Source organism: Macaca fascicularis, chromosome 4 (assembly GCF_037993035.2).
Source record: "Macaca fascicularis isolate 582-1 chromosome 4, T2T-MFA8v1.1".
In the NCBI taxonomy this organism is placed as follows: domain Eukaryota; kingdom Metazoa; phylum Chordata; class Mammalia; order Primates; family Cercopithecidae; genus Macaca; species Macaca fascicularis.
Window position 1 is genome coordinate 43070377 of NC_088378.1, and position 27676 is coordinate 43098052.

The 27676-nt window shown below is 42.0% G+C and overlaps 1 protein-coding gene across 1 annotated transcript; it reads left to right on the forward strand.

The window, feature by feature from the left end:
• Nucleotides 1-12468: 12468 nt before the first annotated feature.
• On the forward strand, nucleotides 12469-27202 carry ABRACL (ABRA C-terminal like). Its single transcript, XM_005551984.5, has 3 exons — nucleotides 12469-12600; nucleotides 17554-17620; nucleotides 26613-27202. The coding sequence occupies exons 2-3, from the start codon at nucleotides 17560-17562 to the stop codon at nucleotides 26795-26797; spliced, it is 246 nt and encodes an 81-aa protein (XP_005552041.1). The 5' UTR covers nucleotides 12469-12600; nucleotides 17554-17559; the 3' UTR covers nucleotides 26798-27202.
• Nucleotides 27203-27676: the final 474 nt, after the last annotated feature.

Here is a 27676-nt window from a genome sequence, read left to right on the forward strand (position 1 = left end):
CACCACAGTTGCCTGTCTGGCTGCTCTTTGCACCTAGTACTTAAGCCCTCATGACTGAATTTAATGATCTGGAAATTTTATTCTCAGTTGGCAGCACTGACCATTTGGCCTAGGCTCAATAAAGGATAATGTAGCCTCTCTCTTACTGGAGCTACAACAAAGACTCAGAAAAAAGGAAGTAGAAGGACTGTATACTGAATGAAAGAAATTTACAAAAAAGAAGGGTGAACCATGGGTGGGGTGACTAGTTGTCCCAAACTGACTAGGACTGTCCTAGATTTTGACTTTTTGGTTGATTATTTTGGGATAATAGTTTAGATTTCTTATCACAAGATTAGGAGGCCTAGAAAAAAAGGTTATTTGTAAATTCGTTGGTTGGTGGGTTGAAAGTGGGGGATGAACTGGAAAAATAAATAGTGGTTATCATCTTAGAGTTCTTAACAATGTTCTTGTTTTTTTGTTGTTGTTGTCGTTGTTGTTGTTGTTGTTACCATCTGTAACAACTCTTTCCAGTAGAACTTTCTGAAACAGTAGAAAATTTCTGTGCTATCCAATACAGTTGTCATTAATCCCCTGTGGCAATTGAGCACTTGAAATGTGGCTACTATGACTGAGGATCTGAATTTTTAATCGTATTTCATTTTAACTAATTTAAGTGTAAATGAAAATTAGAGCCAGGTGCCATGTATCTCATGTGTAGTCCCAGCTACTCAGGAGGCTAAGTTGGGAGGCTCGCTTAAGGCTAGAGTTTGAGACCAACCTGGGCAACATAACAAGACTCTGTCCCTAAAAAATGTTTTAAAAAAAGAATGAAAAAGAAAATACCCACGTGGGTCTAGTAACTACTTATTGAATAATAAGAGTTGCTGTTATCTGTGTCAGACATATGTAGGGGTGACTCCTCTCCTACAGGTCCTTCACAGAGAAACGATCTCATGCATCTCTTTTGGAAGGAGCAGCCCTAGTAGTGGGCATAGCAGATTTGACAGGGCATGGGGGAGTGTGACTAATAATCCATCCAAACTAGCTCAGTTAGGTTCTCTGTTTAAAGAATCTGGAGGCCAAGCATAGAGGCTCATGCTGTAATCTCAGCATTTTGGGAGGCCATGGTGACAGCATCGCTTGAGCCCAGGAGTTCAAGACCAGCCTGGGAAACATAGTAAGTACTCATTCCTACAAAAAATAAAAAATTAGCTGGGCATTATGGTGCGCCTGTAGACTTAGCTACTCAGGAGGCTGAGGTAGGAAGACTGCTTGAGCCCAGGGGTTCGAGGCTGCCGTGAACTATGCCATTGCACTCCAGCCTGGGTGACAGTGAGACCCGGTCTCAAAAAAAAAAAAAAAAAATCTGGAATTAAGATACTAAAAGACTGTATTCATTTGGTAATGGTGAGCTGAACCACTACCAGTAGACTTGTCAGTAGAGACTGTGCCATAGGAGACCAAGGCCATTTGCAACATCAGTTATGGGGGACAGAAGGGAGGGAGGGAGGGAGGGAGAGTTGTCTCATGGGAGACAATAATGCTTTGGTCCTAACGTTTCCATTCTAAGGCCAAGGTCACTGGCACGTTTTTGTTTCTTATTCTTGGATGTCCATGAGAACCTCTGTTGTAACCTTTCAATAACTCAATACTGGAGCTAGTTTAGTATGTTTCCATGTCTTACAATTAAAGAGCTTTGTTGAAGACATTGTTTCCAATTTGGGAGTTACAGAAGAGAGAAAAATAATAAAGCAAGATATGGAAGAAGGATAAAAGAAAAATAAGGAAAAGTCCATGAAAACTCTAGAAATAATGGTGATATGTATTGTATAATAAGCCAGTTTAGAAGAGTCCTTGTCTTCATTTGACAAAGAATGGCCCTCTTTTATACAAGAAGGTCGTTTTTGACCAAACCAAGCTTTGGGAGGGAGACACATGAGACTTGCCACATAATGGTTTTCAATAAATATTTGATGAATGAGTAAATAGATGAATGAATGAATAAAGCAGCAGTGGGGACATGCAACACCTTCCTAGAACAGTCTAATCGATCCTTTTTTCCAAGATTTATTTCAGGCTGGACAGTGTGGCTCACGCCTGTAATCCCAGCACTTTGGGAGGCCAAGGTGGGTGGATCACGAGGTCAGGAGATCAAGACCATCATGGCTAACATGGTGAAAACCCTACTCTACTAAAAATACAAAAATTCAACCAGGTGGCAGGTGCCTCTAGTCCCAGCTACTTGGGAGGCTGAGGCAGGAGAATGGCATGAACCTGGGAGGCAGAGCTTGCATTGAGCCGAGATAGCGCCATTGCACTCCAGCCTGGGCGACAGAGCGAGAATCCATCTCAAAAAAGAAAATTCAGCCAGTCTTGTCTTCCCATTGTTTCTTTTTTTAAAAAAAGATCAAATTGAGACATAATTCATGAATCATGAAATTCACCATTTTAAACCATGCAATTCAGCAGTTTTTAGTGTATTCACAAGATTGTGCAACCTTCACCAGTAATTCCAGAACATTTTAAATTCCCCCCACCCCTGCTCCCACCCCAGCAAACACACACACCAACTCTGCACCCAGTAACTGCTTACCTCCTGTTAGCCTCTGAAAACCACAAATCCACCTGCTTTTTCTGTGGATTTGCTTGATCTGAATTTATCTGCTATCATATAAATACAATTTTATTTTATTTATCATATAAATACAATTTTATTTATATGATGGCAGATAAATACACACAATATGTGGCCTTTTTGTTCTGGCTTTTTTCATTTAGAATGATGTTTTCAGGATTTATTTGTGTGATAGCATGTATTAGCATTTATTCCTTTTTATGGCTAGATAATAGACTATTGCGTAGATGTACCACGTTTTATTTCTTCACAAGCTGAGTTGTTTCTACCTTTTGACCATTATGAATAATGCTGTTATGAACATTTATGTACAAGTTTTTGTGTGTGCATATGCTTTCATTCTATTTATTTATTTAGAGACAGGTTCTCACTCTGTTGCCTTGGTTGGAGCACAGCAGTATGATCACCTTAGTGTAGCCTCAGCCTCCCCAGGCTCAGGTGATCCTCCCACCTCAGCCTCCCGAGTAGCTGAGACTAGAGATGCGTGCCACCACGCCTGGCTAATTTTTGTATTTTTTGTAGAAACAGGGTTTCACCATGTTGCCCAGGCTTGTCTCAGATGCCCGGGCTCAAGTCATCCACCAGCCATGGCCTCCCAAAGTGCTGGGATTACAGGCATGAGCCACTATGTGCAGTCCATATGCTTTTGGTACTCTTGGGTATACAACCAAAAATGGAAATGCTGGATCAAAGAACGTAAAATCTAGGCTGGGCACAGTGGCTCATGTGTGTAATCTCAGGGCTTTGGGAAGCCAAGGTGAGAGGGTTGCTTGAGGCCAGGGGCTCGAGACCAGCCTGGACAAGAAAATGAGACCCTGTTTCTACAAAAAACTGTAAACAATTAGCTGAGTGTGGTGGAGTGTGCCTGCAGTCCTAGTTACCTGGGGGTGGGAGGGTGGCACTAGGCAGGAGGATCGCTTGAGTCCAAGCGTTGGAGGCTGCAGTGAGCTATGATCATAGCACTGCACTCCAGCCTGGGCCACAGAGTGAGATCCTGTCTCCAATATATATACATGTTATATATCCTATATATAATATATATAATAACACTTAAAAAAGAATGTAAAATATATATTTAACTTGTTGAGGAACTGCCAAACTGTTTTCCACAGAAGCTGTACCATTTTAATGCTCGCCAGTAATGTATGAAGGTTTAACTTTTTCCCATCCTTATCAAGACTCATTATTGTTCATTTTTTTGATTATACCCATTCTAGTGGGTGTGAAGTAGTATCTTATTGTGGTTTTGATTTGTCTTTCTCTGATCACTAATGAGGTCAAGCATCTTTTCATGTGCTTATTGGCCATTTGTGTATCTCCTTTGGAGAAATGTCTATTTAAATTCTTTGCCTATTTTAAAATTGGATTTTAAAAAAATTGTTGAGTTTTAAGAGTTCTTCACACATTCTGGATATGTGATCTTTATTAGTTATATGATTTGAAAATATTTTCTTTCGTTCTGTGAGTTGTCTTTTCACTTTATTGTCCTTTGAGGCACAGATGTTTTAATTTTGATGAAATCTAATTTATCTGTTTTTTCTTTGGTTGCTTGTGCTTTTGGTGTCATATCTGAGAAAATATTGCCTGAACCACAGTCATGAAGCTTACACCTGTGTCTCTTAACAGTTTTATCATTTTTGCTCTTACATTTAGGTTTTAATCCATTTTGAGTTTTAATATAATGGTATGAGATAGGAGTCCAATTTATTCTTTTCCATGTGAATATCCAGTGACCCAGCACCATTTGTTCAAAATACCATCTTGACCAGGCGTGGTGGCTCATGCCTGTAATTCTAGCACTTTGGGAGGTCGAGGTGGGTAGATCACAAGGTCAGGAGTTCGAGACCAGCCTGGCCAATATGGTGAAACCCCGTCTCTGCTAAAATACAAAAAAATTAGCTGGGTGTGGTGGCACATGCCTGTAGTCCCAGTTACTCGGGAGGCTGAGGTAGGAGAATTGCTTGAATCTGGGAGGCAGAGGTTGCAGTGAGCGAAGATCACACCACTGCATTCCAGCCTGGGTGACAGAGTGAGACTCTGTCTCAAAAAAAAAAAAAAAAAAAAAAAAAAAGGAAAATACCATCTTTCCCCATTTAATGGTCTTGGCACCCTTACAAAAAATCAGTTCACCATCAATGAATGGGTTTATTACTGGACTCTCAATTCTATCCTATGATCTACATGTTTATCCTTATGCCAGTATCACTGATTATAGCTTTGCAGCAAACTGAAATCAGGGAGTGTGAGTCCTTCAACTTTGTTTTTTTTGGGTCCCTTTCATCTCTATATAAATTTTAGGATCAGCTTGTCAATTTCTGCGAAAAGAAAGTTAGAATTTTGATAGGGATACCATCAAACCCGTAGATCATTTAAGGGAGTGTTGTCATCACCACAATATTAAGTGTTTCAATCTATGAACATGGGATGTCATTCTATTTAATTAGATTTTCTAAACAAAGTTTTCTTTCAACAATATTTTCTAATCTTCAGTGTACAAATTCTGCATTCCTTTAATTAAACTTATTACTAAACATTTTATTCTTTTTTCTGAGTATTAAAATTGTTATTAAGGTATAATTGACAAAAATTATATTTAGGTGAACAATGTGATGTTTTGATTGTGTATACATTGTCAAATGATTATATCAAGCTCATTAACATATCATCACCTTACATACTTATCATTTCTTTGTTGTAAGAAACTTTAAGATCTAATCTTTTAGGCCAGGTGTGGTGGCTCACACCTGTAATCTCAGAACTTTGGGAGCCTGAGGTGGGTGGATCACCTGAGGTCGGGAGTTCAAGACCAGCCTGACCAACATGGAGAAACCCCGTCTCTACTAAAAATAGAAAAATTAGCCAGGCGTGGTGGCGCATGCCTATAATCCCAGCTACTCGGGAGGCTGAGGCAGGAGAATCACTTGAACCTAGGAGGCAGAAGTTGCAGTGAGCCAAGATTGTGCCATTGCACTCCAGCCTGGGCAACAAGAGCCTAACTCTGTCTCAAAAAAAAAAAAAAGTTCTAATCTTTTAGCAATTTTCAAATATATAATACATTGTTAATCTTCAGAATTTATTCATTCTGTCTAACTAAAACTTTGTATCCTTTAACTGACATCTTTCCATCCCTTGCCCTGCTCCCAGCCGCTGGTAACCACTATTCTACTCTTTGCTTCCATGAGTTCAACTTTTTTTTTTTTTTGAAACGGAGTCTTGCTCTGTCACCCAGGCTGGAGTGCAGTGGCATGATCTCGGCTCACTGCAACCTCTGCCTCCCGGGTTCAAGCTGATTCTCCTGCCTCAGCCTCCCAAGTAGCTGGGATTATAGGTGCGTGCCACCACACCTGGCTGATTTTGTATTTTTAGTAGAGATGGGGTTTCTCTACTAATGTTGGCCAGGTTGGACTTGAACTCCTGCCCTCAGGTGATCCACCCACCTCAGCCTCCCAAGGGTTTAACTTTTTTAGATTCTGAATATAATGAGATCATGCAGTATTTGTCTTTGCTGGCCTTATTTCACTTAACATAATGTCCTCCAGATTCATCCATGCTGTTGCAAATGACAAGATCTTCTTTTTTAAGCCTGAATAGTATTTCACTGGGGATGTGTGTGTGTGTTGTATTAGTCCGTTTTCACACTGCTATAAAGACATACCCAAGATTGGGAAATTTATGAAGAAAAGAGGTTTAATTGACTCATAGTTCCAAATGGCTGGAAAGGCCTCAGGAAACTTACAATCATAGTGGAAGGGGGAGCAGGCACATCTTACATGGCAGCAGGTGAGTGAAAGTGAAGGAGGAACTCCCAAAAAACCACCAGATCTCATGAGAATTCATTCACTATCCTGAGGACAGCATGGGGGAAATTGCCCCCATGATTCAATCACTTCCCATCAGGTCTCTCCTTTGACATGTGGGGATTATGGAGATTACAATTTGCGATGAGATTTGGGTGGAGACACAGAACCAAACTGTACAATGTGTATACTATATTTTCTTTATGCATTCATCTCTTGATTAACGCTTGTATTGATTCCATATCTTAGCTATTGTGAATAGTGCTGTAATGAATATGGGACTGTAGATATTTCTTTTTTTCTATGCTTTTTTTTTTTTTGAGAAGAAGTCTCACTCGGTTGCCCAAGCTGGAGTGCAGTGGCGTGATCTTGGCTCACTGCAACCTTCACCTCGCGGGTTCAAGCTATTCCCCTGCCTCAGCCTTCCGAGAGTAGCTGGGACTACTACAGACACACGCCACCACGCCCAGCTAACTTTTGTATTTTTAGTAGAGACGGGGTTTCACTATTTTGGCCAGGCTGGTCTTGAACTCCTGACCTCATGATCCACCCACTTTGGCCTTCCAAAGTGCTAGGATTACAGGCGTGAGCCATTGTGCCTGGCTTGATATTTCTTCAAGATACTGATTTCCTTTGGACATATACCCAGAAGTGACATTGCTGGATCACATGATAGCTGTATTTTTAATTTTTTCAGGAACCTCCACACTGTTTCATAATGCCTGTACCAATTTACATTCCCACCAACACCAAAAGGGAATGAGGGTTCCCTTTTCTCTACATCCTGGGAACACTTTGTTATCTTTTGCCTTTCTGAAAATTACCATTCTAATGGGTGTGAGGTGATATCTCATTGTGATTTTAATTTGCTTTTCCCTGATGATGAATGATGTTGAGCATTTTTTTCATATGCCTGTTGGTCATTTGTATGGCTTCTTTTGAGAAATGTCTACTCAGGTTCTTTGCCTTTTTTTTTTTTTTTTTTTTTGAGACTTTGAGACAGGTTCTCCCTTTGTTACCCAGGCTGGATTGCACAGTGTTGCCCAGGCTGCTCTTGAATTCCTGGACTCAAGCTATCAGCCCGCCTCGGCCTCCCAAAGTGCTGGGATTACAGACACACGATTAAAGGTGCGCCCAGTGCCTTTGACCACTTTAAAATCAGGTTGTTTTCTCGCTATTGAGTTGTTTGAATTCCTTACATATTTTGGATATTAACCCCTGATCAGATGTATGGTCTGCAAATATTTTATCCCATTCTACTGGTTGTCTCTTCACTCTGTAGGTTGTTTCCTTTGCTGTGCATAAGCTTTTTAGTCTGATGTCATTTCTTTTGTCTATTTTTGCTTTTGCTGCCTGTGCAAAAATTCTTTTTGATGTTATTGGAATAGAATTTTTAAAAAAATTTCATTTCAGATTTTTCATTGCTAGTATATAGAAATACATCTGATTTATGTATATTGATATTATATCCTGTAATCTTTTTGAATTAGTTTATTTGTTCTGTTAGCTTTTTAGTGGATTGTTTTGCAGACATCCGTGTCTTGTTCTTCATCTTAGGGGAAAAGCTTTCAGTCTTTTACCATTAAGTATGATGTTACTGTGTTTTTCTGTAGCAGCCCTTCATTAGGTTGAGGAAATTCCTTTCCATTTCTAGTTCCTTTGTATTTCCAGTTAATCATGAAAGGATAATGAATTTTGTCAAATGTTCTTTCTGCATCTAATAAAATGATTATGTGGATTTTTCTATTTAATTTATATATATTAATATAATTAATTATTTAACATTAATTTTTGTAAGTTGAAGCAACTGTGCATTCCTGGTAGAAATCCCACTTGCTTATGGTGTATAATTTTTTTTACATTATTTCTTAAGGTCACAGAGCTTACTTTTACTTCTCCATATCATCCAAGGCACTCAAGCCATACTACAATTGGATTAAGAACTAGTGCCCAAGACATGTAATCATCATTATTATTGCTATCCTCATAAATGAGAGCACAAGGTGATGACATTCTGAACTAGAATGACAAGTCCAAATGAGAAACCTCATTTTAAGGAGTAAGATAAAAGTTGGAGATAAGGCCATATGGGATTATTACTTTTCTCAATGTTGTTGAATAATCCCCACATTCCTGGAATATGCCTTGCTTGATTGTGATACTCCACTCTTCATTTTTATTTTTTATGTTTCTTAAGCATAGCCTGACAACTACACTTTTTTAAAAAAAATGTTTTATTTTTTAAAACAGGAAAAAATATACATATATATACACACATACATATATATACACACATACATATACATATATATTTATCTAAAGTATTTGGCTTAATGAATTCTTAAAAATAAAACACTAGTGTAACTAGTACACAGGTCAAGAAGCAGAACATTATCAGCCCCTCATAAGGCCACTATCATGCCCCCTCTCAGTCATTACCCTTCACTATCCAACAGGAATAACCACTATCCTAACTCCCAACACTGCTGGTTAGTTTAACCCGCTTTTAAAACTTTGTGTAAAGGAATAATCAGGCTCATTTCACACAACACTGTATTTGTGAGAATCATCATGTTGCACGCAGCTGTTGGTTGGTTGTTCTCGCTGGTGGATAATAGCCCATTATATGAATGTACTGCATTTATCAATTTATTCTGATGTTATTAGGGGATTGAGTGACTGTATTTTAGAAATATTTTGTATTTTAGAAATACAGCCTGGCACTGTGGCTCATGCTTGTAATCCCAGCACTTTGGGAGGCTGAGGTGGGCAGATCACCTGAGGTCAGGAGTTCGAGACCAGCCTACCAACATGGCAAAACCCGTCTCTATTAAAAATACAAAGATTAGCTGGATGTGGTGGTGCATATCTGTAATCCCAGCTACTCAGGAGGCTGAGGCAGGAGAATCGCTTGAACCTGGGAGGCCGAGGTTGCAGTGAGTCAAGATTGCGCCACTGCACTCCAGCCTGGGTGACAAGAGTGAAACTTCATCTCAAAAAAAAAAAAAAAAAAGAAGAAAAAAGAAATATTATGCATAGTCAGTGCTCCTGTGAATATTTTGTATCTCTTGGTGAATATATCTCCCTTTTCTGTTGGGTGTGTGCCCAGGATGGAATTGCCATCCTAGAGATCCTTTAAGATAGAGGAAGAAATAGAAATTTTTTTCTATTCATTACAGTAGAGACAACTGCATTTTTAAAATAATGACTTCGATTTTCCATGAGCTTTTAAATATCATAGTGTTATTTTTCTCATTCCAGGAACATGTAATAAGTTTTTAAGTAAAGTATTAGCATATAATACAATGCTTTATTCTGGAATTGTCTATAGCTACACTGTCTAATACAGTAGCCACTAGCCATAGAAGGCTATTGAACACCTGAAATGTTGGGTAAATGTAAAATACAAAATAGACTTACAATATTTAGTATGAAATAAAGAATGTACAATATCTTATTAATAATTTCAAAGTATCCATTACAGGTTGAAATGATAATATTTTGGATATACTGGGTGAAATAAAATATATTAAAATAAATCTCATCTTTTTTTTTAAAAAATGTGGCTACTAGAAATTTTAAATTGCATGTGTTGTTCACAATTTTATTTCCTTTGGACAGTGCTGGTCCATACTATGCAATTAAATACATGGATAAGGATTGTCTTAATATTTCAAATGTACATTACTTTCAGTTCTGTTTGACAAAGAACAGGTCACGGACTACTTTGGACCATTTAGTATTGGCACTTTGTGGCTGGCACTTTTATTTAAAATATATTAAATACTCTTTAATTTGATAAATTTTATTTTCTTTGTAGGTTAAACTTCCACATTGTTTACATTGTACATGATGATATTCCTGAGGGAATAAGGAAAGATAACAAAAGTCCATTTGGAAATTGAAGGAGTAGGATTGGATATGAAAAATATTAGCTAAAATTTTTAAATATTTCTTTTATCAAAACGGCTTTCTTTTTTCGTTTTTTTTTTCTTTTCTTTTCTTTTTTTTTTTTTTTTGAGATGCAGTCTCACTCTGTTGCCCAAGCTGGAGTGCAGTCGCACGATTTTGGGTCACTGCAACCTTCGCCTCCCGGGTTCTAGTGATTCTCCTCCCTCAGCCTCCAGAGTAGTTGGGATTACAAGCACATGCCACCATACTCAGCTAATTTTTGTATTTTTAGTAGAGATGGGGTTTCACCATGTTGGGCAGGCTGGTCTCGAACTCCTGACCTCAGGTGATCCGCCCACCTTGGCCTCCCAAAGTGTTGGGATTACAGGCATGAGCCACCGCGCCCAGCCGACAAAACAACTTTCTTACATTGTAATTCCTTATAGATTAACGTAAAGTTTGTGTTATACTTAGTTTAGCATATGTGTAAACCAAGTATTTTTTTGGGTGAGTTTATTTTTATACTAACAAGGATGTTTACTTCTTTAGGGAAAGTAATCTATTTCTTTTTCTTTGGTTGGCAATTAGCACAATCCTAATTGCTTAATCATAACATAAGTGGTACACTCCAGACTCATTATTCCTTTCATTGGATATTATCTGACTGATGAATTGTGATCCCTGTCACAGGCCAAAGTAGCAAGGTCCTGTTTGGATAATTGCTAAATATATTTTTCTTGAATTATAGTTTTTTGCCTTATGTCAACTGTGAAAGATATAAACTATAACTTCTTGGCTTTCTTTTGGTGAGAAAAAAATAGGCCTCAATCCTTTTGGTAACAATATAAAACAAGTAAAAGAAAAAAATAGGTCTTAAAAGATCTAGGAGTCACCTTAAACTTTATCTGCCATGAGACACTTAGAAGACTCAGACCTTTGTTGAAGATTACAGAACAGAGACTCATTCAGTCACACCCAAGAGACAGGTGTTCACTGTAAAGACTAGAATGAAGCATGGGAAGTGGATGGATCCAGTGCAGCCCCAGGGAACTGGACACTCACATGCCCCTGGGAAGCAGGTCTTCGTTGCTCTTCTTCCATCACTTGGTCTCAGCTTGTCTTTGACTGGTTTCTACCACTTGTGCCTCCACCCAACCTGCTGCTACATTCTCCTGGTTTCTGCTTACTCAAATGTTTTGCATCCCGAAGCCCATTTTGGCCCCTTCTGCCTTACCCTCTCTTAGTTCCAACCTTTCTATTACATCAGATAGCTCCGTCTCTGCATTCTCCACTTTCCATTTCCAAGGGAGAGTCTGATCTGCTTACTAATTATCAGAGTCCGTGTTTGATGAGAACTGTTTGTTCCAGGCCACCTCACAGGATGATGAATACCTCATGGATTGTGCGCTCCTGGGTCACGTGATCCCTCTTGATTTCAACTAGCTGGGCTGGGCGTGGGGAGGAGTAAGGAACGTTTTTTGTAGTTATTTGTGCAAACCCTGCTCTAGAAATAGTTTGGGTAACTGTTTCCTTTCCAAAGGGACTCTGGGTAGGGTAAGCATCTCTCTCTCACACACGCATATATTAAAATAACAGTGACTAAAACAAAGGGAGTCTGAATAAATTGAATTATGAAGTTAAATGTAGGAAATAATGAATGAACAAGGGAAGAAACCGATACTGATCCAGGGTCAACAACTACCTATGTCCAAGTCAAATTTCTTTGCAGTCTAACAAATTGGCTTTCAAGATTGCATTTTGTTTTGCGAATTAAGCCATTTTCAAGTCACGAGTCGTAGTTTTCTGGAGGCCCCCGGCGTCCGGAACCCATGAATGCCACATTCTTTCTAGCTGCCTTCAGCAATTCGGGGGCGCTTTGTTTCTTACGTTGGGAGAGAAATTCTGCAGGAAATCGACGCCCAGGATCAGCTGCAGATCCTGGGATCCTTGGCTCTGAGTAGCACGGTGGAAAAGTGGGGTAATCGAGGCTCCGGACCCGTTTTCCTAGGAGCCCAGGGCGCTCCACCTGTCTGGAGTCAGCTCCTTTCTTGGACGTCTCCTCCCCTGAGTTTCCTCCTCATAGGCTTGTCCCTGGGAGTGTGGGCGGCCCCTTTCTTGAGCGCAGAAACACTTACTTTTCCCCCTACCCTGCTCCTCCTCCTCCACAGCCGTCTTTCTCTTTGCCTCAGCCACTTCCTTTCTTGGCCTCACCCTCCCCAGTGCACTGAAGAAGGTAACCGGGTCCGGACCCACGCGGCGCCAGTTCTCCCGCGGGAAGGAAAACCGGGCAGAGAGGTACGTGAGCGCCCGGGCAGATGTGGCTTAGGTAGCAGGGATGGACCGGGTGTCCGGGGTGCGCCGCCGGGCACTGCGGGCTGCGGTGAGAGTCGGGTCGGGAGGGGGTCGGGAGGGGGCCAGGAAGGGGCCCAGGGCGCGCGGAGGCTGCGACCGGCTGGGCTGAGACCTCCAGGGCTGAGGTCCCGGGGGGCGCGCGCCGCTCACGCCCCCACCTCTAGGGCCGACTTCCGCACTCGGCTCACGTGACGTTTCGCCGGCCGGGGGCGGACTGGGAAGCCGGCGAAATGGAACGATTTTTACCGCGGTGCGACGTGTCGGCTTTGCACTTGGTGGTGGTTCAGGAGCCAGTTCTGCAGAGCTGGGTGGGGAAGGGCTGGGGCCAAGGGGAGAGACTGCCCCAAGGAACGTGGTGGCCTCAGGGCAGTGGACTCTGCAGCGCCGGAGGTGGGTGCGGCTCTGTGCGCTCCAGGTCAGGGGGTGCAGACTCGTGAGGGGACACCAGGGGCTCTTGGAGCCCGGGGCAGGGTCCGTTTTCCTCTCCCGGTTTGGGCTCTCGGTCTTTCGGCGCTTCGGGATGCCCGGGCCACTGGGGAGACGGACCCGGGGCGCCGCGCCGGGAGTTGCGGAGACAAAGGCTTCCGGGACGCGGCCCTTCCCTGGCGCCAGCGGTGCCGCCCCGCAACTGGGGGCCCAGCCCGGCGCTCCCCAGCCCTGCACCGGTGCCGGCGCTGACCGTGTGATGATGGGCTGCAGGGCACGGGGTTAAGGGACCTCTACCAGGCAGAACCCCAAACTGGGAGCAGGATGGCCAAATATGGAGTGAGCGCGCCCCAGACCGGAGGGAGGAAGGAGCCCAGTCATCCTTTGACCCGCACCAGCTGCTTGTCCGCGATTACGAAGGAGGGCTGAGAAAACGTGCCCAGCCCGAGTGTGTAAAGTTGGTTCCTGGTTCCAGACATACCTATTCCAGTAGGCTATATTTCCTTGGATATTAGAAAATCTCCATGCATTGCCTCCAAACTTTTGAAAAATAACAATGCCCTGAGGGTCCTGAAATATATTCTAAAGTGTGTATTGATGGTGGGTTTCGGGTTCTGCCCAGTCCACCGACTTTACGCTTCCTTTGTGTTTCCCACGCACAAAGCCTAAATCGATTCTGCGACGACAATTAGAGTGCCTGGCCGGCATCTGCCTCGCCTTCCCTGGAGCATTTTCCTGTCTTCTGGTCCAGCCGCTCACCATTAAGCTCTTCCCCTTAGACTTGCTCTGCTTCTCACCTCTCCTTATTGTTCTTTTTTTTTTTTTCCCTTAGAGATAGTTTCACGGTACTCGTGAGAATGTGTTACGTTCATATAACCAAATCAGGGTAATTGGGATATCCATCACCTTAAATGTTTATCTCTTTATGCTAGGAACATTCAACTTATTTGCTTTTAGCCATTTGGAAGTGTACAATCCATTAATGTGAACTATGGTCACCCCACTGATCAATGCAACATCGGGTCTTATTTCTTTTGTGTATTTATATCCATCAACCTCTCTTCATCCCTCCACCCCCTTCATTGTTCTGCATCTTGCTCACTGCAGTCCTGGGATTCTGTCCTTATTATAAAAGGCCATGGGTCTTTCAAGGATTGTGTCACAATAGGTATTTTTCCCCCCTTTGTCCCTCTCCTTCCTAAATAATAAATAAATAAAACATGTCAAGTTAAGTATGCTAGCAATTGTTTCTAAACCTGTTATTTTCCTATTTATAGTGGTCTGGGCAGGGAGCCTTTCTTGCTTTGTAAGTATTCTGCCTTGGTAAGAGCTCAGCATGTCACATTTCATGTAAATCCCACTCACTCTTATATTTAGTGTATTTGCATAATGGCAAAAGAGGAAGAGGAAGGGGGAAAGAAGAGCCACCACCGTGTGGTAGAAACAGCATTTAGTTGTGGGGCATTAACCCCTGTTTCGTTATCCTTCAAATGGGGATAAATAAATGCCTTGTAAGGTTCTTAGAACTACATGAATTAATGCAGATAAGGAGCCTGATGTGTAATTAAGTATAAAGAAACGCTGGTTACCTTCCATGCTTAAAACAGGATGAACGTACATTTGCTTAATATAATGCAGGTATGCATGCTATATATAATAGATGGATTTCCCCTTTGATTCTCATTATTCAATGAGAGCTAAGTCTGAAGTGTGTTGCTGGTGTTGGGAGGAAGGAGTGAAGAAGGGTGTTAAAGAGATAACATCTTTCTAGGGGGTCGAGAATCAGAGAATTGGGGAGTTCCTTAATTTCTTTGGACATTTTTATTCTCCCTCTGTCCAGTACAGGCTAATTTCCTCATCATCCCTCACAGATCCTTACTATGTCTGCATTAATGTTTCTAGGAACAGGGTGCAAACTTTATTCATTGTTGGGCAATTTTAATTGCTAGAGAACTTTTTTATATGGCTCTCAAATCTGCCTTTCTATTACACTTATCCATCCTACCCAGTAGAGGAACACAAAGTCTATTCATAAAGTACATAAAAAAGAGCTTTAGTTTTTTTTGTTTTGTTTTTAAAGCAGCAGTTCTTCTCTAAGCTAACTTTATGGGTCAAGATTCTTTAGAGTGCAAGTAATAGAAACTCAGTCAAACCAACACAAGCAAAAAGAGGAAAGATACTGGTTCACGTAGTTGGAAAGTCCAGGGTCTTATATAGGCTCAGTCATTGTTGTATGACTGGACATTTCTTTGTGTTAGCTTTATTCCTGGCCAGCGGTTCTCACATGGTGGCCATTGACATCAGGGACTATAAACTAATATCTTAGAACCAAGTGGAAGGAGAGTGTCGTTTTACTAATAGTTCTAGCAAAATCACAGGGCTGAACCTAATTGTTCTGGATGGGCTCAGCTACCTCATGCCTCAAACCAATTATTCTGGCTCTGACCTGCTTCTGGAGCCCAGGGTAAGGCTCTACCCAGGATACATGGGTTTAGCATAAGGAGGGAAAGGCTTTATCCAAACAAAACTTAGACTGCCGGTGCCAGAATGGGAAATGGGTGCTGGGTAGACAAAACAACAGTTGCCCACCACACTGCTACTAATAGTTTTTTCTTACTTTTATTCTCATGGCATGGTGTTCAGGCTTAGTGGCTGTGTACTCTGTGTATATTTTAGCTTTTTAGTATCGCTCTTAAACTATGTCTTGAATTGCATATAATGTTATAGATATGACTTCACCAACACAAAGTCCCCAATATTTGAACACTATAAGTTTTCATATTAAGTTTTATGAAGATGCATTTAATTGAATATTTCACGTTTTATTACAATCTAAGCTTCTTAAATTATAATATTCACACAAGCAACAGAGCAGATGGTAGTGGCACTTTTAATAATTAGCAGATAGAAAATCTAGTGTCCCAATCAACATCATGTAAGCAGGTAGTATATAGTCATAGGTGTCACTCTTGTTTTTAACAGCTAGCAAGAATTAGTTACACTCCATATAGATAAAGTTGTTTCTTGCAAATTATCACCCCGAAGGAAACCATACACACAACTCCACTGTTTTGGTCCCTTATTTGATTTGAAAAAATTATGATTTGAAAACAGACTGAACTGATGCATCTTCTACCCAGTTGCTCATACTTCCTGACATCCTGCAGGTGTACTTCCAATCCCTCTCATGCCTTTGCGTGTTCTTTTCAGTTCATGAGGTCAATATTTCTTTACCCTCTACTCTTAGTGCCAGACATGATACAGCAGTGAGCATTATAGTCAGATCCCTGCAGAGGGGAGCTTACCCTGTGGTAGTGAAAGTCCAGAAATGTAATTCCAATTGGGTGAAATGAGGGGCACGGTGCTATGGGAACACAGTGAGGGAGTACTGCTTCTCCAGGGTTTCAGGGAAGGCTTTTATTTAAGCTGGAGCAGGATGTGTGTGAATTAGCCCCTGGAAAGAGGAATAGCTATAGTCTGAATTGAAGCCATAGTATGTGTGAAGGCTGGAGGTGAGAGAGCAAGGGGCATTTGAGAGATTAAAAAGTCCCGTGTGGCTACAGCCTAGAGTTCAAGGGGGTGGAAGAGGCTAGAACAGTGTGCAGAACCCAGCTGTTGGAGGACTTAGTGAGCCAAGGAAAGGCTCAGCTTCTGTTTTATTCTGAACTCCTTATCTGCAGATGAATGATCTTCACCACAAGCTATTTACTGCAATCGGATTTACTGGGCATTGCCCAGAGAAAGCCATGATGTCCCTGTATGTCACTGGATTGACAGGATGGTATTAAAATTGCTGTTGTATTGATCTGCCTCCCCCACTAGACTGGCTGCTGAAGGGCAGGGAGTGTGTGTCAGTTTATTGTGGGGTGTCCAGCCCCTAGCTTAGGCCTGCCTCAAGTGTGCTATGCGTTTTCTCCTTTGTTGCCTTGCTTTACGTATGCATTTCCTCCTGTATAGAGTGCCCTACCCTACCTGTCCGGCTGGACCACTCCTCCCCAGTGACCTCCAGAAAGCCTCCTGCCGTTTACTCCTTTGTGCTTCCAGATGCCTTGGACCCACCACTCAAAGAGTATTTGTCACATTGCTCTTCATTGCAGGCCCTCATTTGCCTTTAGAATGTGAGATCCCTGAGGGCAGATCCTGTGCTACACACCTTTTGTATTTTCGGTGCCTAGCAGGGTACCCTGAAGAAGACCTACTCAGAGTGAATCATGGGTGCAAGGAGAATGACTGTATTCTCCCCCACGGATGTGGAGAATAGGAGTGCAGGCAGCTAAGGGGGCGGTTACAAAGGTAGAGGGAAAATGGGGACACTTCAGTGCCACATGCATCACACAAATATTTTTAGGAAAAGGGACATGGTAAATTAATAGTGACAAATGCGACATGAAAAAGACAAAGGGCCCTTGGATTTGGATGTGCTTAATGGAATGTAATGGTGATAATTTAGACTTCCTTTTTCCCTCCCAGGCAGCAATGAATGTGGATCATGAGGTTAACCTCTTAGTGGAGGAAATTCATCGTTTGGGTTCAAAAAGTAAGTATGTAACAGAGATAGAGTATTTTTCGTGGCTTTACGTTGAACAGGCGAGACTGGCATGCTGGAGAAGCCTAGAAGGGGTCACCCAGGGGTTCAGGACAGAGGTATGGCAGCTCTGCCCACAGCCCCAGGTGGTAACTGCCCTTAGCCAGAAAGTGACATCTGGAGACACAGGGCTTTTGGGGTATTGTGATTCTGATGCAGAGAATGGTTGAGCTATTTCATTATTTTTTCAATAGAAAGCAAATTACCAAGCTTCTTTCATCTGACTACATTAAAATTTGGTAATTGAATCATGTTCAAATTTTTACTTATCATACTATTAAAATTCATGTTTTCTGCTTTGTTCTGCTATCATTTTACAAACTTCTTTTTTTAAATCATCTTATCTAAAATGTCATCATTTTACAAACTTGTAAATGACTAGGGACTTACATTGAAATTATACTAAATTATACTAAATTGTCTTTATTTTCTCCAAATCTCAAATCTTGAGTTTTGTATAATCAGGTATTAAGTAAGATAACTAAAATAAATCACCCTTTAGGTAGTGTTTAAGAAAAATTATCTTTTTCTTCAGCAATAACTAGGCAGCTTCCTTGAAGATAGTGACATGCAAAATGGGTAGTATTCGCGTCTTCTTCCTAAGTCGTAATGAAAATTACTATTATACTTGTGGCTTTAGGTATTTGGTACATCTCAGATGAGACATGCAAGAATTTGGGGAGCATTTTGAAAATAATGAGAATAATAGACGTATTCAGCAACAACTAGGATAATAGGACTGAAAGTTTTAAAATTACATCATGTAAGTGAAAACCCGTCCTAGAAAGTCCCTCAGAAGCTCTCAAGGTTTGTGTCATTATAGTTTGATTCTTCTTAAAGCACTGTCTGTTCATGAATCACAAATCCTTTGAAATAACAGGACAGACTTGGAAAATTCCATTAAGCCATTAATATCAAATGTCCCCTGCAATGGTTTTCTGTTCCTGCTGTAACAGATTGCCACAAATTTAGTGATGTAAACTTCTGTAGGTCAGGAGTTTGACAAGGGTCTTGCTAGAGTAAGATTAAGGTGTTGGCAGGGGACTCCTTTCTATAGGTTCCAGGAGGGAATCAGTTTCCTTGCCTTTTCCAGCTTCTAGAGGTGGCCTTGGCTCATGGTCCCCTTTCTCTGTCCTAAAGCGAGCAAGAGCTGATTGAGTCCACGCATTGCATTACATCGACCTCCTCCACTTTTTTTTTTTAAGTTTGTTTATTTGTTTGAGACAGAATCTTACTCTGTTGCTTAGGCTGGAGTGCAGTGGTGCAATCTCGGTTCACTGTAACCTCCGGCCTCCCGGGTTCAAGTGATTCTCCTGCCTCAGCCTCCCGAGTAGCTGGAATTATAGGCACCTGCCATCATGCTCAGCTAATTTTTGTAGTTTTAGTAGAGATGGGGTTTCACCATGTTGGCCAGGCTGGTCTTGAACTCCTGACCTCAGGTGATCCATCCACCTCGGCCTCCCAAAATGCTTGATTACAGGTGTGAGCCACCACACCCGGCCTAGTTTCTTGTATTTTTATTAGAGATGGGGTTTCACTGGCCGGCCGCAGTGGCTCACGCTTGTTATCCCAGCACTTTGGGAAGCCGAGGCAGTTGGATCACGAGGTCAAGAGTTCGAGGCCAGCCTGGCCAACATGGTGAAACCCTGTCTCTACTAAAGATTAAAAAAAAAAAAAAAAAAAAAATTAGCCGGGCGTGGTGGCATGTGCCTATAATCCCAGCTACTAGGGAGGTTGAGGCAGGAGAATCTCTTGAACCCGGGAGGCGGAGGTTGTGCCAAGATTGCGCCACTGCACTCCAGTCTGGGCAGTGGGGCAAGACTCCATCTCACAAAACAAACAAACAAACAAACAAGCAAACATAAAAGAGATGGGGTTTCACCATGTTGGCCAGGCTGGTCGTGAACTCCTGGCCTTAAGTGATCCACCTGCCTCGGCCTCCCAAAGTGCTGGGATTACAGGTGTGAGCCACCATGCACGGCCTGCCTCCCTCTTCTGTTTTAAGGACTTTTTGGATTACACTGGGCTCACCCAGGTAATCCAGGATTCCTCCTTGTCGTGGGGTCCTTAATTGAAATTGCATCTGAAAAGTCCCTTTTGCCATGTGAGGTAACATACAGATTCTAGGGATTGGACATGCATATCTTCTGGGGCCTTTATTCTTCCTATTACTCCCTCTTTTTTTGTCTTAGTCACTCTATTTCTATATCAAACCCAAGTCATCATTACTGAAATGTACCAAGAAAAGATAAATGAGGCATATTAAAGTTGGTGTGGACTCTTATGTCCTAAGGTAGTCAACAACTAAGTGAGTTGAATCATATGATCAGTTAATACTTATTGAGTATCTATATGTGCTAATAACTGTGTAGTACAAGTGGTATAAAGTGTGTTCCTTTTCCTCAGGGATTTTACTACTTAGTTGATGAAAACAAATAAAATCTCATAGTCCAGCTGCCATGGCTCAGGCCTGTAATCCTAGCACATCAGGAGGCCAACGTGGGAGGATCATGTAAGCCCAGGAATTCAAGACCAGCCTGGGCAACAAAGTAGGATCCCATCTCTACAAAAAAATTGAAAAATTTAAATTAGCCAGGCATGGTGGCATACAACTGTGGTCTCAGCTGTACTGGAGGCTGAGGCAGGAGGATTGCATGAGCTCAGGACGTTGAGGCTGCAGTAAGCTGTGTTGAAGCCATTGCACTCCATCCTATGGGACAGAGTGAGACCCTATCTCAAAACAAAAAGAAAAACAATAAAAAACTCATGAGGCAATTGTCAGAAAAAAAAAATGGTATGCTGAACTATGAAGTGCTGACATGCAATATGGTCCCTTCAAAATAGATTATTGGAAGTTGTAGTAGTTGGGGGCACTCAGTGAAGTCTTGCATCTCAGGTAGGACTTTGAAGTATAGGGCAGGTCAGTTTAGGGGGAAATCCATGAGTTGGTTTTGGAATGGGAATGAATGTATTGTTTGAAGAGAACACTGAGAAGACATTGGAAAATGTAATTTATTTAGTTTCTTTTTTGAGACGGAGTCTCGCTCTGTCGCCTGGACTGGAGTGCAGTGGCACCATCTTGGCTCACTGCAACCTCTTGTCTCCTAGGTTCAGGCGATTCTTGTGCCTCAGCCTCCCTGGTAGCTGGTATTACAGGTGTCCATCACCACACCTGGTTAAGTTTTGTATTTTCAGTAGAGATGGGGTTTTGCCATGTTGGCCGGGCTGGTCTCAAACTTCTGGCCTCAAGTGGTCCATCTGCCTCAGCCTCCCAAGGTATTGGGATTACAGGCATGAGCCACTTGGTCTGGCCATGATGTATTTAGTTTCCTAATCAAAGAAATCAACAATCTTCCCTAACTCAATTTTTCTCCCACCCATTTCACCACACCCACTTGATGGAGGCCTGATGAGTCTTATTTTCCACAGTGATGCCCCTCCTGTTCTTCCTCCCACACTCCTGTTTTTTTCCTGAGCTCAGTGAGGTCATCTTACTCTTGGCAGCATTATTATTGTTTTTTTCTTTTTTCTTTTTTTTTTTTTTTTGAGACGGAGTCTCACGCTGTTGCCCAGGCTGGAGTGCAGTGGCGCGATCTTGGCTCACTGCAAGCTCCGCCTCCTGGGTTCACGCCATTCTCCTGCCTCAGCCTCCTGAGTAGCTAGGACTACAGGCGCCCACCACCGCGCCCAGCTAATTTTTTTTTTTTTTGTATTTTTAGTAGAGACGGGGTTTCACTGTGGTCTCGATCTCCTGACCTTGTGATCCGCCCGCCTCGGCCTCCCAAAGTGCTGGGATTACAGGCTTGAGCCACCGCGCCCGTCCTCTTTTCTTTTTTTTTTTTCTGAGACAGAGTCTTGCTTTGTCACCCAGACTGGAGTGCAATGGTGTGATCTTGGCTCACTGCAACCTCTGCCTCCTGGGTTCAAACAATTCTCCTGCCTCAGCCTCCTGAGTAGCTGGGATTACAGGCATCTGCCACCACTCCTGGCTAATTTTTGTATTTTTACTAGAGACAGTATTTTGCCATGTCGGCCAGACTGGTCTGGAACTCCTGGCCTCGTGTGATCCACCCGCCTCAGCCTTTCAAAGTGCTGGGATTGTAGACGTGAGCCACTGGGCCCAGCCATGCATTACTGTTGTTTGGATAGTTATAGGTGTTAAAGGCATATTTCTAAAGATTTGTAGGATTTTCTTTTCTGTATCCATGTCAGCCTAGTGTTTATTGGTCATATTCAATTAGTTTTTTCTTTCTTTCTTTTTTTTTTTTCGAGACGGAGTCTGGAGTGCAGTGGCCGGATCTCAGCTCACTGCAAGCTCCGCCTCCCGGGTTCACACCATTCTCCTGCCTCAGTCCCCCGAGTAGCTGGGACTATAGGCGCCCGCCACCTCGCCTGGCTAGTTTTTTGTATTTTTTTTTAGTAGAGACGGGGTTTCACCATGTTAGCCAGGATGGTCTCAGTCTCCTGACCTCGTGATCCGCCCATCTCGGCCTCCCAAAGTGCTGGAATTACAGGCTTGAGCCACCGCGCCCGGCCCATATTCAATTAGTTTTTAAATTCTAACCTTTACAGTACTAGTCATTATTCTGGTAAGGCAAACTGAAATTCCACTTCAAAATTAGCAGCTTTCACGTTAGAAGACTTAAGATAATTATCATAACTTCTGTAAGCATGGAAATACTTTTAATTTTGCAGCTTCATCAGGATACCTTGACTTTCTCATCCCTGGCAAAAGATGACTTATTGAGTTTGAAAGCATATGTAGATATGTGTAATCTTTGAATGTGTTATGGTTAATTATTTAAGTTGTATCTGGAATGATTTTGCTTTAGTCTACATATTATGAGCTCAAGATGAAAACTGATGAATTTAGTTTTATCTTTTCACTCAAAGTCAAATTCTTTAAAGTCTCATTTTTCATATAGTGAAAAAGATTAAATGGGGAGAGAGCACTTGGATATTTAAATTCTTCCATTCAACAAATATTTTTTTTAGTGTCCCCTTTGTGCTCAAGTGCTGGAGATGTAAAAATAAACAAAATTCCATCTCCATCTTTGAGGTTCTCTTTAGGTAGCTGAAAGACAGGCAAACTAGAAGTACCTAGAGGGAAGTAATTAATATGCGCTGTAAGTTGGACTCTGTGGAAATGAATCCCAGCTCCTCTACATACTTGCTCTGTGACCTTGGCTACTTTACTAAACTTTTCTGTGCCTTGTTTTCCTTGTTTGTAAAACAGTAATACTCTACTTCAAGGACACATTTCTTCACATTAAAAGAATCTCTAAAATAGGCCGGGTGCGGTGGCTCACGCCTATAATCCCAGCGCTTTGGGAAGCCAAGGCAGGCAGATTGCCTGAGGTCAGGAGCTCGAGACCAGCTTGGCTAACATGGTGAAACCCTGTCTCTACTAAAAATATGAAAATCAGCTGGGCGTGGTGGCGGGTGCTTGTAATCCCAGCTACTTGGGAGGCTGAGTCAGGAGAATCCCTTGAACCTGGGAGGCAGAGGTTGCAGTGAGCCAAGACCACACCATTGCACTCCAGTCTGGGCAACAAGAAGGAAACTCAAAAGAAAAAAAAAAAAATCTCTCAAATAAAAATGCATCTTATAGTACATGGCATGCTATGGTTAAATTGGCAGTTTAATTGTAATATAAAATAATGATGCTTCTTGCAATCAATTGTGTCTTATCTTGCATAAAATACAGATTAAGTGAATTTTAATGACTGTAAAATGCATCGAACAGTTCCGGATCATAGCAAGTAGTCAATACATGTTAGCTATTAATACTATAAATGATGGTGAACACTTTGATAGATATATACTCAGTTTTATAAGAAGAGCTATTCACTCAACTGAAGGGATCATGAAGGACTTCTAGAAAAGGTAGCATTTGAATTCATTCCTGAAGAAAAATAATTTAGCTAGGAAAAAGTTTCTGGGTTTCTGGGCAGATGACTGAACATGGGCACTGTTACAAAGGCAGGATCTGTCATATCATCTTAGGCACAGCAAGCAGGTCATTGTGACTGAATCAGAAGGTACATGCAGTGATATGGCAGAAGGCCAGGCAAGTGATAGATGCAAGGCCAGAGGATGAAGTGCCTCTTCTGCGAGGCCATGGACTTCTCTATTTAGAAGGTCATAGGGAGCCATTGAAATATTAAAGTAGGCTTGATGAGGTGGCTCACACCTGTAATCCCAGCACTTTGGGAGGCCAAGGCAGGAGGAATGCTTGAGCCCAGGAGTTCGAGACCTCGTCTCTATTAAAAATAAAAATAAATTAGGTGTGGTGGCGCATGCCTACAGTCCCAGCTACGTGGGAGGCTTGGAAGGCTCAAGAGGATCTCTTGAGTCCAGGAGTTCGAGGTTGCAGTGAGCTATGATCACAGAACTGCCCTCCAGCCTGGGCAACAGATCAACACCCTGTCTCAAAAAAAGAAAAAAGAAAGAAAGAGGGATTAAAGTAGAAGAGTAACAATGAGCTTTGCATCTCATAAAATTTCTTCCACATTGTTTCTTCTGCACCCATGTGGAGGATGTATTGAGGAGCAAAAATGCAGAAAAGGAGGCTGGTATGGAGTTCTCAGCAGCTTGCAGTGACGCAAGTGAGAAACACTTAGGATCTGAACCAAGGAATTAACTGTCATTGGAGAGGAGAGGCAGTAGTCACAGAAGACACAAAGAAGGTGGAATCACCCAAACATTTGTCAGATTGAGGGATGAGGGGGGCATGAGAACTCCAAGATTACACCAAGGTTTCTGTCTTTGGTGCCTTTAAAAATTTTAACCAAAGTTGAGAATTTACTGTATGCTGGGCACTCTAGAAAAGACTTTTTCTTTATTATGTCTGTTAATCCTTGCAACAGCCCTGTGAGAGGTATTTTTACCCTCATTTGATGGATACCTGAAGTTCAGAGAGCTTGGAGGACTTGCCTGAGGTTACCAGCAGCTCCATTTCTATCTGTAGTCAGTGACAGGTTCCTGTTGCACACAGAGTGTCATGCAGGTAGAAGTTGAAAAATCAAAGAGGTGCATCTTTGCTTTCCAGGCCAACCATGGTCAGATTCCCTGTTTTCCCTTTAGAACATCTTTCATCCTCCTTCTCATCTTAGGTGATCTACTTCAGGTGAGTAAACTACTCAACGCTGGTCACTGTTCCCCCAGCCACCTTACTCGTTTTTAGCCTTGCCTGTGGCTTGGCACACTATCCCTATTTGTGTCAGTCACAGCAGAGCCCCTGGTCGCTGATGGTCTGCTCAGTGTGTGCCAGGCAGTGTGCCGAGTGCTTTCGAACTGTGTCTCCTGGCAGCACCGAGAAAAGATGTTCAGGCCCCCATTTTACACAGGAGGAAGCCAAGGCTTAGGGAGCTTTAAACAAGTTGCCCAAGGCCAAACAACTAGTAGGTGGCAGAGATTTCCACTGAGGACTGTTAGGTTTTTGAAAAGCTCAGAGCATATCATCACAATGAAGCTGAAGAAAAAAAAGCTCCAGGTTATTGTCTCCTTTCAAGTCCGGAAGAGGTACTGCCTCCTCCCTGAAGTCTTCCTTACCATTCTTGCCCAAAGACATCTTGCCCTCCTCTAAACTGTAAAATATATTTTCTTTTTTTCTTCTTTTTTTATTGAGACAGAGTCTCACTCTGTTGCCCAGGCTGGAGTGCACTAGCACGGTCATGGCTCACTGCAGCCTCGAACTCCTGGGCTCAAACAGCCGTCTGCTTCAGCCTCCTGAGTAGCTGGGATCACAGGTGCACTCCACCACACCCAGCTATTTTTAGTTTATTTTTTTAGGAGAGAGATGGTCTCAGTATGTTGCTCAGGTTGGTGTCAAACTTCTGGGCTCCAGGTATTCTCCTACCTTGGCTTCCTAAAGTGCTGGGATTACAGGCATGAGCCACTGCACTCAGCCGGGATGTATTTTCTTGGCTTCTCATTTGGCATCCAATCACGTACTGCTTTGTATTGTTGCTTTAACTTGTTATGTGTATATTTCTTATTTCTTCATGGGACTCAGAGTCATTGCTTTGAAAGTTCGAAAGCAATTCTCTCCTTCCTTATATCTGTCTCTAGCGTGTAACACAGTGCTGTGCTTACGGTAGGAGTTTGCCAAGCAGCCAGTCAGCAGTTCTCGCCAGGGAGCGTGGGCACTCAAGAACCTTGGGTCAAGAAATGGTCCTCTCCTCACTGTGAGGGCCATCCTCTTGACCTTGGGGGTAGCTTTGGAAGGGAAGAACCTGCAGTAGAGGGCTAGGAAGAGGTCAGGGATTCAGTCAGGTGATCAAAGGAATCACCCAAGGATAGGGAGGCGTCTCCCAGATTACTCTCGTCTCCAGGTTTTCAGGTTATTGATTTTTAACAGCAGATCCACTTTTGGTCTATCTTAACTTTCGATGTCTATGTTCAAAACTGGCCTCCAAATAAGATAATCTAGGGCTCATATGAAATACAGATTTCTGAGTCTACTACCAGGAATTCAGATTCAGTGGTCCTGATAAATGGCTGATGATAATGCATTTTTAAGGAGCCCCCACTCCCACCCTGGGGATTCCGAGTGTTCAGAACACACTTAGAGAAACACTGCTCTTGATCCTGGTTTTCTATTTTATTTGTAGTCTTTATTGATTCAAAAACTCACATAACAATTAACAAATAAAAAGCGGGAAATTTATCTGCAATATTAGCACTGTAGCACATTCAACTTTTGTGAATGTTCTTGGTTCTCAGTCTTTGGATAATCCTAAGGCTAAGAGGCGTATAACATGTATTTATTCCATTACTTTTTGGATCTGGGAAGAATATGTTGAATTTATGACTGTTAAATGTTAAATTGTAATCTTGGATAGCCCATAGTTAGAAATGTGTTAAAGATTTTGTAAATCTGCCATACTTGACGGTAAGACACAGACTTTACATTTGCTAACAATGTATTTTCTCAAATTAGATGCTGATGGAAAGTTAAGCGTGAAATTTGGGGTCCTCTTCCGAGACGATAAATGTGCCAACCTCTTTGAAGCATTGGTAGGAACTCTCAAAGCTGCAAAACGAAGGAAGATTGTAACGTATTCAGGAGAGCTGCTTCTGCAAGGTGTTCATGATGATGTTGACATTGTATTACTGCAAGATTAATGTGGTTCACATATCTTTTATGTACCACCATTTTTTGTTTCTGGTAAACTGGAATATAAAGTGAAAGAACAAACATTTGAACATACTTAATGTATTTTTATAGAACTTTGTAAACAAAAGGAGATTAATGTTTTAGAAGTCTGTCCTTTTTTATATCTTGAAAGAAAATTTATGTATGATGCTATAAAATAAACAAATCCTATTATTTTTCTCAGGAATCTGGTTGGGAATTGTAGGCAATGAGGTTTTTTGGGAGGCGGGGACAGGGGAATGTTTGTTTCATAAATAATTAGACATTTTCTATAGATATTTGACATTCTGCGAAAGCAACAAGCAAATTGAAGACCAACTCCTATGAGAAATATTATAATGCTTATGTAATAAAGACATGTAGCTGTCTCAAAATTGCCTTATTTTGTCATTTAAGTATTTGTGTGCTTCTCAGAATTGAGTTTTTGTATCAATATTAGATAACTGCAGTAAAAGTTATGTTAATCTGAAACAAATGCTCAGAACTACCAAATTTCAGTAATAGGAATGGCTGGGCACAGGTGCTCACACCTGTAATCCCAGCACTTTGGGAGGCCGAGGTGGGCAGATCACCTGAGGTCGGGAGTTCGAGACAGCTTGGCCAACATGGTGAAGCCCCGTCTCTACTAAAAATACAAAAATTAGCTGGGTGTGATGGCACATGTCTATAATACCCACTACTCTGGAGGCTGAGGTATGAGGGTCACCTGAACCCAGGAGGTGGAGGTTGCACTGAGCCAAGATTGCCCCACGGCACTCCAACCTGGGTGACAGAGCGAGACTCAGTCTCACAAAAAAAAAAAAAAAAAAAAGGAAAAGAAATAAGAATGGTTAGTGTTATGGTTGGAC